The sequence below is a fragment of the Ascidia mentula genome, chromosome 9 (genome assembly GCF_947561715.1).
Source record: "Ascidia mentula chromosome 9, kaAscMent1.1, whole genome shotgun sequence".
Lineage (NCBI taxonomy): Eukaryota > Metazoa > Chordata > Ascidiacea > Phlebobranchia > Ascidiidae > Ascidia > Ascidia mentula.
The window spans coordinates 10792552-10809200 of NC_138574.1; the positions used below are offsets into that span (position 1 = coordinate 10792552).

General features: G+C 42.9%; 2 protein-coding genes across 2 annotated transcripts; one reads left to right on the forward strand and one right to left on the reverse strand.

Moving 5' to 3' along the window:
* Nucleotides 1–3: 3 nt before the first annotated feature.
* Nucleotides 4–1732, reverse strand: LOC145914580 (ankyrin repeat, SAM and basic leucine zipper domain-containing protein 1-like). Its single transcript, XM_083002403.1, has 5 exons — nt 846–1732; nt 620–785; nt 423–559; nt 273–369; nt 4–219 (listed from the first exon to the last, which is right to left on the reverse strand). The coding sequence occupies exons 1-5, from the start codon at nt 1730–1732 to the stop codon at nt 4–6; spliced, it is 1503 nt and encodes a 500-aa protein (XP_082858529.1).
* Nucleotides 1733–2261: 529 nt separating this feature from the next.
* On the forward strand, nt 2262–7899 carry LOC145913429 (importin-11-like). Its single transcript, XM_083001080.1, has 11 exons — nt 2262–2690; nt 2780–3507; nt 3708–3834; nt 4032–4125; nt 4184–4346; nt 4607–4779; nt 5034–5241; nt 5491–5711; nt 6142–6335; nt 6595–6951; nt 7366–7899. The coding sequence occupies exons 1-11, from the start codon at nt 2379–2381 to the stop codon at nt 7642–7644; spliced, it is 2856 nt and encodes a 951-aa protein (XP_082857206.1). The 5' UTR covers nt 2262–2378; the 3' UTR covers nt 7645–7899.
* The last annotated feature ends 8750 nt before the right edge of the window (nt 7900–16649 follow it).

Consider the following 16649-nt stretch of genomic DNA (forward strand, 5'->3'; position numbering starts at 1 on the left):
AATTCAGTTTAAGATGTTCTTTTTAAGTAAACCAAAGAGAAGTATGGCTGCCAAGACAAACAAAATTGGTGGTCTTCGATTGCCACACTTGGTCACATGGTCGGCTTGAACAATTTGCAGGTCCTTCTTTGATGCATCTTCATTAATTTTGTTCACTTCATAATCTAAGCATTTAAGCGAATAGCATAGATCATGTGTGGAAGTTAGAACTTCTTTGACCTGTTGGTGAACAAATGATAAAAATACCTTATGGCAAAGATACATACTTTTACCTGTTGTTGCAAATGGCAGCGTGGGTTAAGTTCATAGCACTTGTCAGCTGGTGGAATCAAAACATTTTGGTGAGCATGTAATTGTTTCTGAATGAACCTGTCATACACATTGTCACTAAAAATGAAAGGCTATGTTACCAAAGAGCATACCCCAGTGTCCTTCCTATATAATGTATATGCTCCTTGGAACTTCTTAAAACAGCCTGTACTTTACTAAAGGAAATAACAGAGCGTGCCAAATTGGGCAAACTATCTTCCTTCCAGTCTTCACAGTGCCAGTCACAAATCTAAAATGAACAGACACACAAATAATTTCTACAATCAAACTTTAAATACATTGGGTATACAGCTTTTAAAATTCGAAGTTTGACTCCATGCTGCTTAATTCCAACCAGGTTTAAATCCTCCATTGTGAAGTCCAAAAGTTGACAAAATCTTATATCATGTTCATGAAAAACAGGAATTAGATGTGACAAATCCAATCCACACAACAACAGTTCGAGCTGTCCATACCTAATCACAAAATGTTGACAAATCCAATATACATTAGATATATAGACACAATTCACTAACTTGTCATACATCTGCTTTTCTGCATCATCGTTTTCTAATGTTATAAGACCAAAAGCTGCATTCAACTTGTCTTCACTGGAATTTTTATCGAAACATGCTGTTTCTTCCAGAACGTTTCCTTTCTTAATTTGAATGTTATACTGTTGAAGAAGTTTACTCACTTCCTCAGAAATATTTTCATGATCTTCACTAATTACCAAGTTGCTTGAAAATTTTTGAAGTAAGCATTTTACAACAACAAAATTGTTTCTACATATTGCCCAATCAAGTGCTGTCCAGGACTGTTTGTCTTTGGCATTAACAACCAGCTTTTCATCATCCAACAACTCTTGAACTACATTACATTTTCCACTTTTTACAGCATATATCAGAGCAGTTTTTCCAGTGTTATCTGTTTTTGTTACATCTGCACCAGCACTGAGTAACAACTTGGCAATATTACATACCACTTCACTTTGGCAATGACTTTTGCATGCAGATATCAGGGCATTACAGCCTGAAGGTCCACAAACATTCACATCTGTGCCGAATTCCAATAATCTTTCCACTATGGTTAATTTGCCAAAATTTGCAGCATACATTAAAGCTGTCCAACCCGAGCCAAGCAAACTGTTGCACAATGTAGGCTCACACAACAAAATGTTCTCAACATCAGACAGTGAACCATTAATTACTGCTGTTTGTAAATCTGATAGAAGTGCTACCTCCCCGCTAGCCACACTTACACTTTTGTTAGAAGTTGTTTTAGTGTGCATGGCATGTTCATTAACATGTGGATCTTCATGAGTTGAGTGCTGGGGTGAAAGTAAGGTTAAGTCCGTTTCATAACCAAAGTCAAATGAATCTTCTTCAGATTCACTATTACCTCCAGCAGAAAACTTAATCATGACCAATATTTTTTTGATGTTAATACCACTAAAAACATTCAAATTTCACATAATTAGTGGAGTTTTTACCTAGAATTAGGTTACCTATAACTTTTTCCCGTTTACATCAAAATTTTGCTGGAAATGTGCTTGTAAATAATCGACCCCACAGCAAATAAACGCTTACGTCATTGTGTAATGCACAAAATCGCTGAAAAGCACAAGTACGACGTACAAGTTTACTACCTTGCAGTTATTTGATTATGATTCTTTGCAAAAAAGCATAAAAATGTGGTTTGAAAATGTACATTTTGACGCATCGATGACACGTGAAGCCAAAAGCGCGCCAAAATTTGTTTCGCATTTTAAATCTGAACGTACAAGCACAGTATATCCACGTATTTTATTTTTTTTTTAATTTTCTGCTGTTCCCTATATTTTAAACTTTTTTACTTGCTATTGTTGTAGCATGCTTTTATTTAATTTCTTTGTGCAAGATATATTTATTTCCGGATTTGTAACATTAACATCGGAGAAGCGAAGTGAAATTGTCTGCAAACGGCGTGTTGTTATTATAATGTAACGGTGAAATGGTAGATATAGGTACAGTAGTATGCATTCTTGTGTGAGAGTTTCGCTAAATGCCCAAGCCTGAACAGGCTTAAAAATGAACCCTTCGAAGGACGAATTGGTCCTAGTTTTGAGCAAGGCTATCAGTCAAAATGCAGACGAGTTTCAACCGGCGTCTCGAATGCTGAGGGATTCTGAATCCCAATCAGGATTTCACTTTGCTTTGCTCAAAGTAATTTTATCGCACGACCCCCATGTGGAAGTAAATGTCAGGTGGCTAGCTGCACTGTATTTCAAGAATGGCATTGATCGACATTGGAGGACACACGGACCTTCTCCCCTTGCGGAAGAGGAGAAGACGATGATAAGAAATGAGATTCTAACTTGTTTCGATGAACCTGTGCAACAGGTCAGCTTGTTTTTGGTTAATTTTTTGTAAATTACTTTAGTGCTCAACAAATATAAGATAAAAATAAATAAAAATAAAATGTTTTTTAGATTTCTTTGCAAATGGCTGTTGCAATATCCAAAATTGCACGGTTTGATGTTCCAAGGCATTGGCCAACACTGTTCCCATCATTGTTCAATGAACTCCAGCAAATACAATCTACAAACGAAGCAACTAGAGATAATGCAACATTACTAGTGCTTAGGCATTTAATGAAAGAGCTTTCATCTAAAAAGCTACCAAATGACCGAAAAACATTTGCTCAAATTTCCAACTCCTGCTTTGAACAAGTTTACAATCTCTGGCAAAGTTTTCATGCCACATTCACAGAAACAGTTAAATGTGGAAATACACAATCAGATGTAAATTTGTTGCTTGACAAGTATACAAACACACTTAAAGCCCTTAAATCAATGTGGCTTGATGTTGATTTGGAAAAGCAGACTGTTTTTTTCTCTGCACTTCTTTCCAATATGAATGTTTTGCTGGAAGCTGTTTGCAGTTCTGCCCCAGAAAGCATGCTTTCGAATTTGAAAGAGCGATTGGACAAATTATTGATAACATACTCGAAAATTTTGTTGGATACTGAAGAAAATATCTTGGGTTCCTTTGGAAAGGACATTTTTGGTTTAGCACGCCAGTGCATTTTAGTCTACAGTCAAAACAGAGCTTTGTTCACTGAACGATTTGTGGTCAACTCAATAAATCAAATAAAGAAAATTGTTGATGCTTCTGCAACAGAAATTGTCACTCCTCAAGACATGGAAGAGTTGCTTAGGTATGCATCAATATATATCTTTGTACCTATTTTGCTTATATATTTATGATTAGTCATTTACTTATGTACAGTAAATGTTTATAGCCCAAAGTTTCTTGTTTGTAAATACCCAACATGTTTTACTTGCTATTTACATCATACTGCTTCATTTTTATTAAATTTACATAGTAGCAAAATGGAACCTGACTAATTTTTTGCAGATGTATCGTTTTCTCCTTTCTGCCTCTCAATCAACATGATTTGGAGGAATGGGAAGCAGATGCCGAAGAGTTTTGTTCTGAAGAAATTGGGGAAACTTGGAAATATAATCTTAGACCAAGTGCCGAAGTGTGAATACATTATAACTATTTCGCCAATTCTACTTGACAATCAAAGGCTGAAACAACAAAGTCTTTGTTATAATATAAAGTTACATTTTTAAGATGTCTTGGTGCTTACTCATATCAGACATATATTTAATTTTTAGAGGGTGTACTTATGACATCAATGAAAACATTAATCAACGCCCTATTTTTTTTGTAAAGGTGCTTTTTCTAACTTTTTTGAATGCTGACCGCGAGCATCTAGTTTCTGCCATTCTGTCTGCACTACAAAACTTGAACACCAACACATCAATAGGTAATTGGAAAAGTCTATTTCAACTTACACTTTGTCACTTATTCCAACATTTTTGCAGGCAGTCTTGAGTCTATTCTTGCAAATGATGCAGTTTATGCAGCTGTGGGTCTTGCAGCCAATGAACTATTTAATGCTATCAATTTTGAGCAGTGGTTTGTGGATCATTTACTACCATCAGTGCAAAGTTGCCAAACACATCCCCAAGGAAAAATTGTCCACAGGTATCCAGCAATTCTGCAAGTACAATGTCAAATGATATGTATATTTGTGTTCACACCAAAATTATGCGTTTGTTTTTTCTGGTGAAATATGCTCCATGTATTGTCTTAGTCTTAGTTGGTTATAACACTGATGATAAGCACAGTCGTGTTTGAAACGTCTTCAGAAATTGGTCAGCAAAAGAGCTTTGGCTTTCTATTTAAATCTCTATATTATATTTAGTCATTCTTAATTAAGTCACAATTGGATATTTCAATTTTAGGAGGGTTTTATGGTTGACTGAGCAGTGGATTGGTATAAAACCACCAACTGAGGCTCACAATATGCTTTATGAGTTTGTCATATCTTCGCTTGATTCAAGTATGGACATTGCTGTAAGATTGGCTGCATCCAGCACTTTGAGAGCAGTTCTGGATGACTTTGAATTCGATCCTGGTATAGCAAGAATATTTGAGATTTTTTGTGTGAAATGCTTAATTGAGGCTTTGTTGTAATCTATTTTTATACAAGTAATGTAAACATCGTTTATTTCTGAAATGTGTATACTTAATAGTTACAACAAACAGTGCATATCCTGTTTTGTCAGGAAACTGTTTTATTGCCAGAAAAAGTAACTAGTATTATTTTCCAAATATGATCGCCCCTTCAGAAGCAAATACTGTATTGTACCAAACTGAATTTTTTTTCAGCCACATTTGCACCTTACCAGGAAAGGTGCACTGACCTGCTTCACTCTTTGCTTATGACCGCTGATGGTGGAGATGCAAAAATGAGGGTGTTGCATGTATTCAGTTTTGTCATAGAGCGCCTTGGATATCAAGTTTCATCGTCTGTGCATAAGTTAGCACAGTTATTGCCCAACATCTGGATGGGATCTGAGTCACACAACATGCTACGGTAGGCCTCCATGCTCATCCCAACACAACCATTTGAAACTTTTTTGGCTTTCAAACAATTTGTTTGAGATCAGAACTAGAAATTAAGGTTTAATAATTTTTTTTTTCAACTAAACAATGCTGTAGCAGTGCCACATGCTTTGGGAAACTTTCAAAAGTTATATGCTTGAAAGGTCAATAGTTTTATTTTATGCATAAGCATGTTGTCCAGACCCCAGCATGATATGTAATGCCATATTGTATCTTTCAGGTGTGCAGTAGTTTCCACACTTTCCCAAGTTGTTGTGGCTTTAAACAAACAATCAGTTAGTCTTCATCCCTTCCTGCTCAACGTAATACATTGCAGCACAGACATTAACTCCCCCGCACATGTTTACCTGTTAGCTGATGGACTCGACTTGTGGCTTAATGTGATGCAAAATGCGACAGAGTTGACAAATGACCTGATGCAATTATTTGGGAACATGTTTGGTGTGTTTTCATTGGTTGCTTTTGTGTTAAATCTGTAGTAAATATTGCGCTTCTATTGCTGCCAGGCTTATTGTAAACATTACATAACTGACCATCTGGCACAAAAATGAATGTAGATTGTATTCAACAAAGTTTTGTCTGTCATAATGTGGTGATACCTAAGTAGGTTGATTAAAATATCGGTAAATTATTGTGCCAAAAGGTCAGTTACTGACAATTGTAGTCACTGTATGAACAGGAACTGTAAAATTTGCAATTGGGCAAGGCCATAAGAGAGTGTAATTTCTGGTTGTCATACCCTTGTATTTTAACTTCACTCATCCCCGGCATAAAGTTTTTTTTGCGTCGATTACTGCAATTGCACCAACCACATTCCAAACATTTAAAACAATTTTCAGTTCCTTTACTAACCCTGTTTTCATTCTTCCAGGATTGTTGGAAATAAGCTCCGAATCGTTAAGAGAATGTTTTCAAGTTATAGAATGTTATGCTGTCTTGGGTTCAACAACATTTATGACAAGTCAGTATGGCACAGCATTGGCTGATGCTATAGAGTCCCTTGTTACTGATGTAAGAGATGAATGCCTCAATCTTGTAACTCGGCTTGTGATTCAGATGGTTAAGGTATGTATGTGATGTTTTTTGGTTATGAATTAGGATCATGTAGAACTTTATACCTGCCTTGGTGGGGGCGTTTATCAGTCGAGTATTCTTTGTATAGCATAAAGGTATCTTGTCATCTAGTGCCCTCAAAGAAGCATTAGGCTATCTTTTCATGTCACTATTCGTGCATTAACAAGTTTTGTATATTAAAATCGACTCCTTAATTTTTGTGTTTTCTTTGCTATATATTTTAATATATTGACAACGTTTATTCCGCAAGGTGGCACCAGCTGAAACGGCAACGGTTTTTCACCGTTATCTCTGCGACGCCCTGAAAGAAGTCCTACAACCGGACGCATGCGGAATTCTGGCCACAAGTCGTCTTGTGCTAATAGCTCGTCTGGCTGTTCACACTGCTGAAGGCTTTTGGTCTGTTGTAACCGACTTCAGTGGACAACACACCGTCGAAGTGGTCAACTCTTTGACCCAAATACTATGTGATCGAATTGATACGGCGGCTGAGACCCTGGAACGCAAAGTGTTAGCGCTCGCTTTCTTGGCTATTCTCGACCGCATGATTGGTGACCCCGAAGCCTTAAAGACTGGTCTTTCAAGAGCCTTGACTGTTTGTGTGCAGGTAAGATTGCCATTGTTTTTTGTGCAATTTTGTCTAAAGAGACCTGGTACTGCCATCACTTGATTTTTTTTCTTGTTTCTGTCTTTGAATTTGGCCATTCATTGAAATCAGATTTGTGTTCTATAGACTCAGGTCAATGTTTCGCAAGCTATTTCCAAGTTCCAAGCTGACTCCTATATAGCTTGGAGAACACAATGATGCAATAACGTCAACAAATATCTGCTCATTTTTGTTTTTTTTATGTATTAAATAGTAAACCAAAACGTGGATGTTTTTTTACTACCAAAACATTACATTTACTTCATTATTGGTTTAAATTTTTTAGAATTCTTCCCCACTTTGTTAATATATTTTTGCACTACCAACGTAAAATGCCCGTATTCGTCCTGAAATCCCCACTTTACGATACAACAGGTCTTGTTCGACGTTTGCGATGAGGAAAAAATCGACACCACTGTGATGACGGGTCAGCCAGCACCACTTGGGGATAAAACGACGCCGGAAGATCCCCACGCTGAACGAATGAGGTCCCTTATGTACGCTGATCCCGCCCATAGGATTTCGCTCGTCGAATTAACGAAGTCCAAACTACAGAACCTGGAGAGGGTTTTCGGAAATGCCGACGAATTGCAGAACTTTCTGGTCACCAATGTAGACCCTCAGACGCTCAAGGACCTTCGCGAGTTTTTATGATATAGCAAACTTTACATTTTTAATCTATGCTTTGATGCGTTAAAACAGATTCCTCCGTCGTAAGGTGTTCCATTATGTACTGGTTCAATTAAACTGCAACTCTATGCCTTCTCATTTAAAAGGAAGTTGTACTTGTGTAATCACAGTGCTATAAAAACACCCCATTTGCTCTATTGGTTGGTTCTAAAATGTCGTACGTATGATAGCAAACATGCAATGCATGATATTTTCCACACACTTGCAATACAATTATTGTGCGCAATTTTGTGCCTGGAGTAGTTTTCGCTTTGAGAAAGGTGTTTGGGTTGTTGAACTCCTCACAAACAGTGTAGCCAACGTACTCGAGTACGCTTTTTGAAGACACACCCAAAAAGTGTACTCGCTCTAAACTTTCTCGAGTACGGTTTGATCGTTATGTAGCGGGAAGCAACCAATCCGAGTGAATTCTTCGACAGTCGAGATGAAAAAACGGAAAGGGGTTAGCCTTGGTGTTTTTCCGAAAATCGAACGAAAATTCGACGTCTCGGATTCCGGTTCAAACCGGTTTGGAGGTTCGAGAGGCTGCTGAAACCGGCCCCAACCTGTTTGAAACTGGTATATTCCGGTCATTTCGGCCTGGAACCGGACATTTTTGTTTTGGCCCAAATCCGGAAAAACGGAAAGGGGTCAGCCTTGGTGTTTTTCCGAAAATCAAACGAAAATTCGACGTCTCGGATTCCGGTTCAAACCGGTTTGGAGGTTCGAGAGGCTGCTGAAACCGGCCCAACCTGTTTGAAACTGGTATATTCCGGTCATATCGGCCTGGAACCGGACATTTTTGTTTTGGCCCAAATCCGGAAAAACGGAAAGGGGTTAGCCTTGGTGTTTTTCCGAAAATCAAACGAAAATTCGACGTCTCGGATTCCGGTTTAAACCGGTTTGGAGGTTCGAGAGGCTGCTGAAACCGGCCCCAACCTGTTTGAAACTGGTATATTCCGGTCATATCGGCCTGGAACCGGACATTTTTGTTTTGGCCTAAATCCGGAAAAACGGAAAGGGGTTAGTTAGCCTTGGTGTTTTTCCGAAAATCGAACGAAAATTCGACGTCTCGGATTCCGGTTCAAACCGGTTTGGAGGTTCGAGAGGCTGCTGAAACCGGCCCCAACCTGTTTGAAACTGGTATATTCCGGTCATATCGGCCTGGAACCGGACATTTTTGTTTTGGCCCAAATCCGGAAAAACGGAAAGGGGTTAGCCTTGGTGTTTTTCCGAAAATCGAACGAAAATTCGACGTCTCGGATTCCGGTTCAAACCGGTTTGGAGGTTCGAGAGGCTGCTGAAACCGGCCCAACCTGTTTGAAACTGGTATATTCCGGTCATATCGGCCTGGAACCGGACATTTTTGTTTTGGCCCAAATCCGGAAAAACGGAAAGGGGTTAGCCTTGGTGTTTTTCCGAAAATCAAACGAAAATTCGACGTCTCGGATTCCGGTTTAAACCGGTTTGGAGGTTCGAGAGGCTGCTGAAACCGGCCCCAACCTGTTTGAAACTGGTATATTCCGGTCATATCGGCCTGGAACCGGACATTTTTGTTTTGGCCCAAATCCGGAAAAACGGAAAGGGGTTAGCCTTGGTGTTTTTCCGAATATCGAACGAAAATTCGACGTCTCGGATTCCGGTTTAAACCGGTTTGGAGGTTCGAGAGGCTGCAGAAACCGGCCCCAACCTGTTTGAAACTGGTATATTCCGGTCATATCGGCCTGGAACCGGACATTTTTGTTTTGGCCTAAATCCGGAAAAACGGAAAGGGGTTAGTTAGCCTTGGTGTTTTTCCGAAAATCGAACGAAAATTCGACGTCTCGGATTCCGGTTCAAACCGGTTTGGAGGTTCGAGAGGCTGCTGAAACCGGCCCCAACCTGTTTGAAACTGGTATATTCCGGTCATATCGGCCTGGAACCGGACATTTTTGTTTTGGCCCAAATCCGGAAAAACGGAAAGGGGTTAGCCTTGGTGTTTTTCCGAAAATCGAACGAAAATTCGACGTCTCGGATTCCGGTTCAAACCGGTTTGGAGGTTCGAGAGGCTGCTGAAACCGGCCCAACCTGTTTGAAACTGGTATATTCCGGTCATATCGGCCTGGAACCGGACATTTTTGTTTTGGCCCAAATCCGGAAAAACGGAAAGGGGTTAGCCTTGGTGTTTTTCCGAAAATCAAACGAAAATTCGACGTCTCGGATTCCGGTTTAAACCGGTTTGGAGGTTCGAGAGGCTGCTGAAACCGGCCCCAACCTGTTTGAAACTGGTATATTCCGGTCATATCGGCCTGGAACCGGACATTTTTGTTTTGGCCCAAATCCGGAAAAACGGAAAGGGGTTAGCCTTGGTGTTTTTCCGAATATCGAACGAAAATTCGACGTCTCGGATTCCGGTTTAAACCGGTTTGGAGGTTCGAGAGGCTGCAGAAACCGGCCCCAACCTGTTTGAAACTGGTATATTCCGGTCATATCGGCCTGGAACCGGACATTTTTGTTTTGGCCTAAATCCGGAAAAACGGAAAGGGGTTAGTTAGCCTTGGTGTTTTTCCGAAAATCGAACGAAAATTCGACGTCTCGGATTCCGGTTCAAACCGGTTTGGAGGTTCGAGAGGCTGCTGAAACCGGCCCCAACCTGTTTGAAACTGGTATATTCCGGTCATATCGGCCTGGAACCGGACATTTTTGTTTTGGCCCAAATCCGGAAAAACGGAAAGGGGTTAGCCTTGGTGTTTTTCCGAAAATCGAACGAAAATTCGACGTCTCGGATTCCGGTTCAAACCGGTTTGGAGGTTCGAGAGGCTGCTGAAACCGGCCCAACCTGTTTGAAACTGGTATATTCCGGTCATATCGGCCTGGAACCGGACATTTTTGTTTTGGCCCAAATCCGGAAAAACGGAAAGGGGTTAGCCTTGGTGTTTTTCCGAAAATTAAACGAAAATTCGACGTCTCGGATTCCGGTTTAAACCGGTTTGGAGGTTCGAGAGGCTGCTGAAACCGGCCCCAACCTGTTTGAAACTGGTATATTCCGGTCATATCGGCCTGGAACCGGACATTTTTGTTTTGGCCTAAATCCGGAAAAACGGAAAGGGGTTAGCCTTGGTGTTTTTCCGAAAATTAAACGAAAATTCGACGTCTCGGATTCCGGTTGAAACCGGTTTGGAGGTTCGATAGGCTTTTGAAACCGGCCCCAACCTGTTTGAAACTGGTATATTGCGGTCATATCGGCCTGGAACCGGACATTTTTGTTTTGGCCCAAATCCGGAAAAACGGAAAGGGGTTAGCCTTGGTGTTTTTCCGAAAATCAAACGAAAATTCGACGTCTCGGATTCCGGTTTAAACCGGTTTGGAGGTTCGAGAGGCTGCTGAAACCGGCCCCAACCTGTTTGAAACTGGTATATTCCGGTCATATCGGCCTGGAACCGGACATTTTTGTTTTGGCCCAAATCCGGAAAAACGGAAAGGGGTTAGCCTTGGTGTTTTTCCGAATATCGAACGAAAATTCGACGTCTCGGATTCCGGTTTAAACCGGTTTGGAGGTTCGAGAGGCTGCAGAAACCGGCCCCAACCTGTTTGAAACTGGTATATTCCGGTCATATCGGCCTAGAACCGGACATTTTTGTTTTGGCCCAAATCCGGAAAAACGGAAAGGGGTTAGCCTTGGTGTTTTTCCGAAAATCGAACGAAAATTCGACGTCTCGGATTCCGGTTTAAACCGGTTTGGAGGTTCGAGAGGCTGCAGAAACCGGCCCCAACCTGTTTGAAACTGGTATATTCCGGTCATATCGGCCTAGAACCGGACATTTTTGTTTTGGCCCAAATCCGGAAAAACGGAAAGGGGTTAGCCTTGGTGTTTTTCCGAAAATCGAACGAAAATTCGACGTCTCGGATTCCGGTTTAAACCGGTTTGGAGGTTCGAGAGGCTGCTGAAACCGGCCCAACCTGTTTGAAACTGGTATATTCCGGTCATATCGGCCTGGAACCGGACATTTTTGTTTTGGCCCAAATCCGGAAAAACGGAAAGGGGTTAGCCTTGGTGTTTTTCCGAAAATCGAACGAAAATTCGACGTCTCGGATTCCGGTTGAAACCGGTTTGGAGGTTCGAGAGGCTGCTGAAACCGGCCCCAACCTGTTTGAAACTGGTATATTCCGGTCATATCGGCCTGGAACCGGACATTTTTGTTTTGGCCCAAATCCGGAAAAACGGAAAGGGGTTAGCCTTGGTGTTTTTCCGAAAATCAAACGAAAATTCGACGTCTCGGATTCCGGTTGAAACCGGTTTGGAGGTTCGAGAGGCTGCTGAAACCGGCCCCAACCTGTTTGAAACTGGTATATTGCGGTCATATCGGCCTGGAACCGGACATTTTTGTTTTGGCCCAAATCCGGAAAAACGGAAAGGGGTTAGCCTTGGTGTTTTTCCGAAAATCAAACGAAAATTCGACGTCTCGGATTCCGGTTGAAACCGGTTTGGAGGTTCGAGAGGCTGCTGAAACCGGCCCCAACCTGTTTGAAACTGGTATATTCCGGTCATATCGGCCTGGAACCGGACATTTTTGTTTTGGCCCAAATCCGGAAAAACGGAAAGGGGTTAGCCTTGGTGTTTTTCCGAAAATCGAACGAAAATTCGACGTCTCGGATTCCGGTTCAAACCGGTTTGGAGGTTCGAGAAGCTGTTGAAACCGGCCCCAACCTGTTTGAAACTGGTATATTCCGGTCATATCGGCCTGGAACCGGACATTTTTGTTTTGGCCCAAATCCGGAAAAACGGAAAGGGGTTAGCCTTGGTGTTTTTCCGAAAATCAAACGAAAATTCGACGTCTCGGATTCCGGTTTAAACCGGTTTGGAGGTTCGAGAGGCTGCTGAAACCGGCCCCAACCTGTTTGAAACTGGTATATTCCGGTCATATCGGCCTGGAACCGGACATTTTTGTTTTGGCCCAAATCCGGAAAAACGGAAAGGGGTTAGCCTTGGTGTTTTTCCGAAAATCGAACGAAAATTCGACGTCTCGGATTCCGGTTGAAACCGGTTTGGAGGTTCGATAGGCTTTTGAAACCGGCCCCAACCTGTTTGAAACTGGTATATTGCGGTCATATCGGCCTGGAACCGGACATTTTTGTTTTGGCCCAAATCCGGAAAAACGGAAAGGGGTTAGCCTTGGTGTTTTTCCGAAAATCAAACGAAAATTCGACGTCTCGGATTCCGGTTTAAACCGGTTTGGAGGTTCGAGAGGCTGCTGAAACCGGCCCCAACCTGTTTGAAACTGGTATATTCCGGTCATATCGGCCTGGAACCGGACATTTTTGTTTTGGCCCAAATCCGGAAAAACGGAAAGGGGTTAGCCTTGGTGTTTTTCCGAATATCGAACGAAAATTCGACGTCTCGGATTCCGGTTTAAACCGGTTTGGAGGTTCGAGAGGCTGCTGAAACCGGCCCCAACCTGTTTGAAACTGGTATATTCCGGTCATTTCGGCCTGGAACCGGACATTTTTGTTTTGGCCCAAATCCGGAAAAACGGAAAGGGGTCAGCCTTGGTGTTTTTCCGAAAATCAAACGAAAATTCGACGTCTCGGATTCCGGTTCAAACCGGTTTGGAGGTTCGAGAGGCTGCTGAAACCGGCCCCAACCTGTTTGAAACTGGTATATTCCGGTCATTTCGGCCTGGAACCGGACATTTTTGTTTTGGCCCAAATCCGGAAAAACGGAAAGGGGTTAGCCTTGGTGTTTTTCCGAAAATCGAACGAAAATTCGACGTCTCGGATTCCGGTTCAAACCGGTTTGGAGGTTCGAGAGGCTGCTGAAACCGGCCCCAACCTGTTTGAAACTGGTATATTCCGGTCATATCGGCCTGGAACCGGACATTTTTGTTTTGGCCCAAATCCGGAAAAACGGAAAGGGGTTAGCCTTGGTGTTTTTCCGAAAATCAAACGAAAATTCGACGTCTCGGATTCCGGTTGAAACCGGTTTGGAGGTTCGAGAGGCTTTTGAAACCGGCCCCAACCTGTTTGAAACTGGTATATTCCGGTCATATCGGCCTGGAACCGGACATTTTTGTTTTGGCCCAAATCCGGAAAAACGGAAAGGGGTTAGCCTTGGTGTTTTTCCGAAAATCAAACGAAAATTCGACGTCTCGGATTCCGGTTGAAACCGGTTTGGAGGTTCGAGAGGCTGCTGAAACCGGCCCCAACCTGTTTGAAACTGGTATATTGCGGTCATATCGGCCTGGAACCGGACATTTTTGTTTTGGCCCAAATCCGGAAAAACGGAAAGGGGTTAGCCTTGGTGTTTTTCCGAAAATCAAACGAAAATTCGACGTCTCGGATTCCGGTTTAAACCGGTTTGGAGGTTCGAGAGGCTGCTGAAACCGGCCCCAACCTGTTTGAAACTGGTATATTCCGGTCATATCGGCCTGGAACCGGACATTTTTGTTTTGGCCCAAATCCGGAAAAACGGAAAGGGGTTAGCCTTGGTGTTTTTCCGAATATCGAACGAAAATTCGACGTCTCGGATTCCGGTTTAAACCGGTTTGGAGGTTCGAGAGGCTGCTGAAACCGGCCCCAACCTGTTTGAAACTGGTATATTCCGGTCATTTCGGCCTGGAACCGGACATTTTTGTTTTGGCCCAAATCCGGAAAAACGGAAAGGGGTCAGCCTTGGTGTTTTTCCGAAAATCAAACGAAAATTCGACGTCTCGGATTCCGGTTCAAACCGGTTTGGAGGTTCGAGAGGCTGCTGAAACCGGCCCCAACCTGTTTGAAACTGGTATATTCCGGTCATTTCGGCCTGGAACCGGACATTTTTGTTTTGGCCCAAATCCGGAAAAACGGAAAGGGGTTAGCCTTGGTGTTTTTCCAAAAATCGAACGAAAATTCGACGTCTCGGATTCCGGTTCAAACCGGTTTGGAGGTTCGAGAGGCTGCTGAAACCGGCCCCAACCTGTTTGAAACTGGTATATTCCGGTGATTTCGGCCTGGAACCGGACATTTTTGTTTTGGCCCAAATCCGGAAAAACGGAAAGGGGTTAGCCTTGGTGTTTTTCCAAAAATCGAACGAAAATTCGACGTCTCGGATTCCGGTTGAAACCGGTTTGGAGGTTCGAGAGGCTGCTGAAACCGGCCCCAACCTGTTTGAAACTGGTATATTCCGGTCATATCGGCCTGGAACCGGACATTTTTGTTTTGGCCCAAATCCGGAAAAACGGAAAGGGGTTAGCCTTGGTGTTTTTCCGAAAAACGAACGAAAATTCGACGTCTCGGATTCCGGTTCAAACCGGTTTGGAGGTTTGAGAGGCTGCTGAAACCGGCCCCAACCTGTTTGAAACTGGTATATTCCGGTCATATCGGCCTGGAACCGGACATTTTTGTTTTGGCCCAAATCCGGAAAAACGGAAAGGGGTTAGCCTTGGTGTTTTTCCGAAAATCAAACGAAAATTCGACGTCTCGGATTCCGGTTTAAACCGGTTTGGAGGTTCGAGAGGCTGCTGAAACCGGCCCCAACCTGTTTGAAACTGGTATATTCCGGTCATATCGGCCTGGAACCGGACATTTTTGGTTTGGCCCAAATCCGGAAAAACGGAAAGGGGTTAGCCTTGGTGTTTTTCCGAAAATCGAACGAAAATTCGACCTCTCGGATTCCGGTTCAAACCGGTTTGGAGGTTCGAGAGGCTGTTGAAACCGGCCCCAACCTGTTTGAAACTGGTATATTCAGGTCATATCGGCCTGGAACCGGACATTTTTGTTTTGGCCCAAATCCGGAAAAACGGAAAGGGGTTAGCCTTGGTGTTTTTCCGAAAATCGAACGAAAATTCGACGTCTCGGATTCCGGTTCAAACCGGTTTGGAGGTTCGAGAGGCTGCTGAAACCGGCCCCAACCTGTTTGAAACTGGTATATTCCGGTCATATCGGCCTGGAACCGGACATTTTTGTTTTGGCCCAAATCCGGAAAAACGGAAGGGGTTAGCCTTGGTGTTTTTCCGAATATCGAACGAAAATTCGACGTCTCGGATTCCGGTTGAAACCGGTTTGGAGGTTCGAGAGGCTGCTGAAACCGGCCCCAACCTGTTTGAAACTGGTATATTCCGGTCATATCGGCCTGGAACCGGACATTTTTGTTTTGGCCCAAATCCGGAAAAACGGAAAGGGGTTAGCCTTGGTGTTTTTCCGAAAATCAAACGAAAATTCGACGTCTCGGATTCCGGTTGAAACCGGTTTGGAGGTTCGAGAGGCTGTTGAAACCGGCCCCAACCTGTTTGAAACTGGTATATTCCGGTCATATCGGCCTGGAACCGGACATTTTTGTTTTGGCCCAAATCCGGAAAAACGGAAAGGGGTTAGCCTTGGTGTTTTTCCGAAAATCGAACGAAAATTCGACGTCTCGGATTCCGGTTCAAACCGGTTTGGAGGTTCGAGAGGCTGCTGAAACCGGCCCCAACCTGTTTGAAACTGGTATATTCCGGTCATATCGGCCTGGAACCGGACATTTTTGTTTTGGCCCAAATCCGGAAAAACGGAAAGGGGTTAGCCTTGGTGTTTTTCGAAAATCAAACGAAAATTCGACGTCTCGGATTCCGGTTCAAACCGGTTTGGAGGTTCGAGAGGCTGCTGAAACCGGCCCCAACCTGTTTGAAACTGGTATATTCCGGTCATATCGGCCTGGAACCGGACATTTTTGTTTTGGCCCAAATCCGGAAAAACGGAAAGGGGTTAGCCTTGGTGTTTTTCCGAAAATCGAACGAAAATTCGACGTCTCGGATTCCGGTTTAAACCGGTTTGGAGGTTCGAGAGGCTGCTGAAACCGGCCCAACCTGTTTGAAACTGGTATATTCCGGTCATATCGGCCTGGAACCGGACATTTTTGTTTTGGCCCAAATCCGGAAAAACGGAAAGGGGTTAGCCTTGGTGTTTTTCCGAAAATCAAACGAAAATTCGACGTCTCGGATTCCGGTTTAAACCGGTTTGGAGGTTCGAGAGGCTGCTGAAACCGGCCCCAACCTGTT

Coding starts and splice junctions, on each gene's coding strand:
- LOC145914580 (XM_083002403.1), bottom strand. CDS start 1,732: ATGATTAAGTTTTCTGCTGGAGGTAATAGTGAATCTGAAGAAGATTCA. Junction 786..845: donor GAAAAGCAGATGTATGACAA/GTTAGTGAATTG, acceptor TTTTGTGATTAG/GTATGGACAGCTCGAACTGT. Junction 370..422: donor TATATAGGAAGGACACTGGG/GTATGCTCTTTG, acceptor TGTGTATGACAG/GTTCATTCAGAAACAATTAC.
- LOC145913429 (XM_083001080.1), top strand. CDS start 2,379: ATGAACCCTTCGAAGGACGAATTGGTCCTAGTTTTGAGCAAGGCTATC. Junction 3,508..3,707: donor GACATGGAAGAGTTGCTTAG/GTATGCATCAAT, acceptor AATTTTTTGCAG/ATGTATCGTTTTCTCCTTTC. Junction 6,952..7,365: donor CCTTGACTGTTTGTGTGCAG/GTAAGATTGCCA, acceptor ACGATACAACAG/GTCTTGTTCGACGTTTGCGA.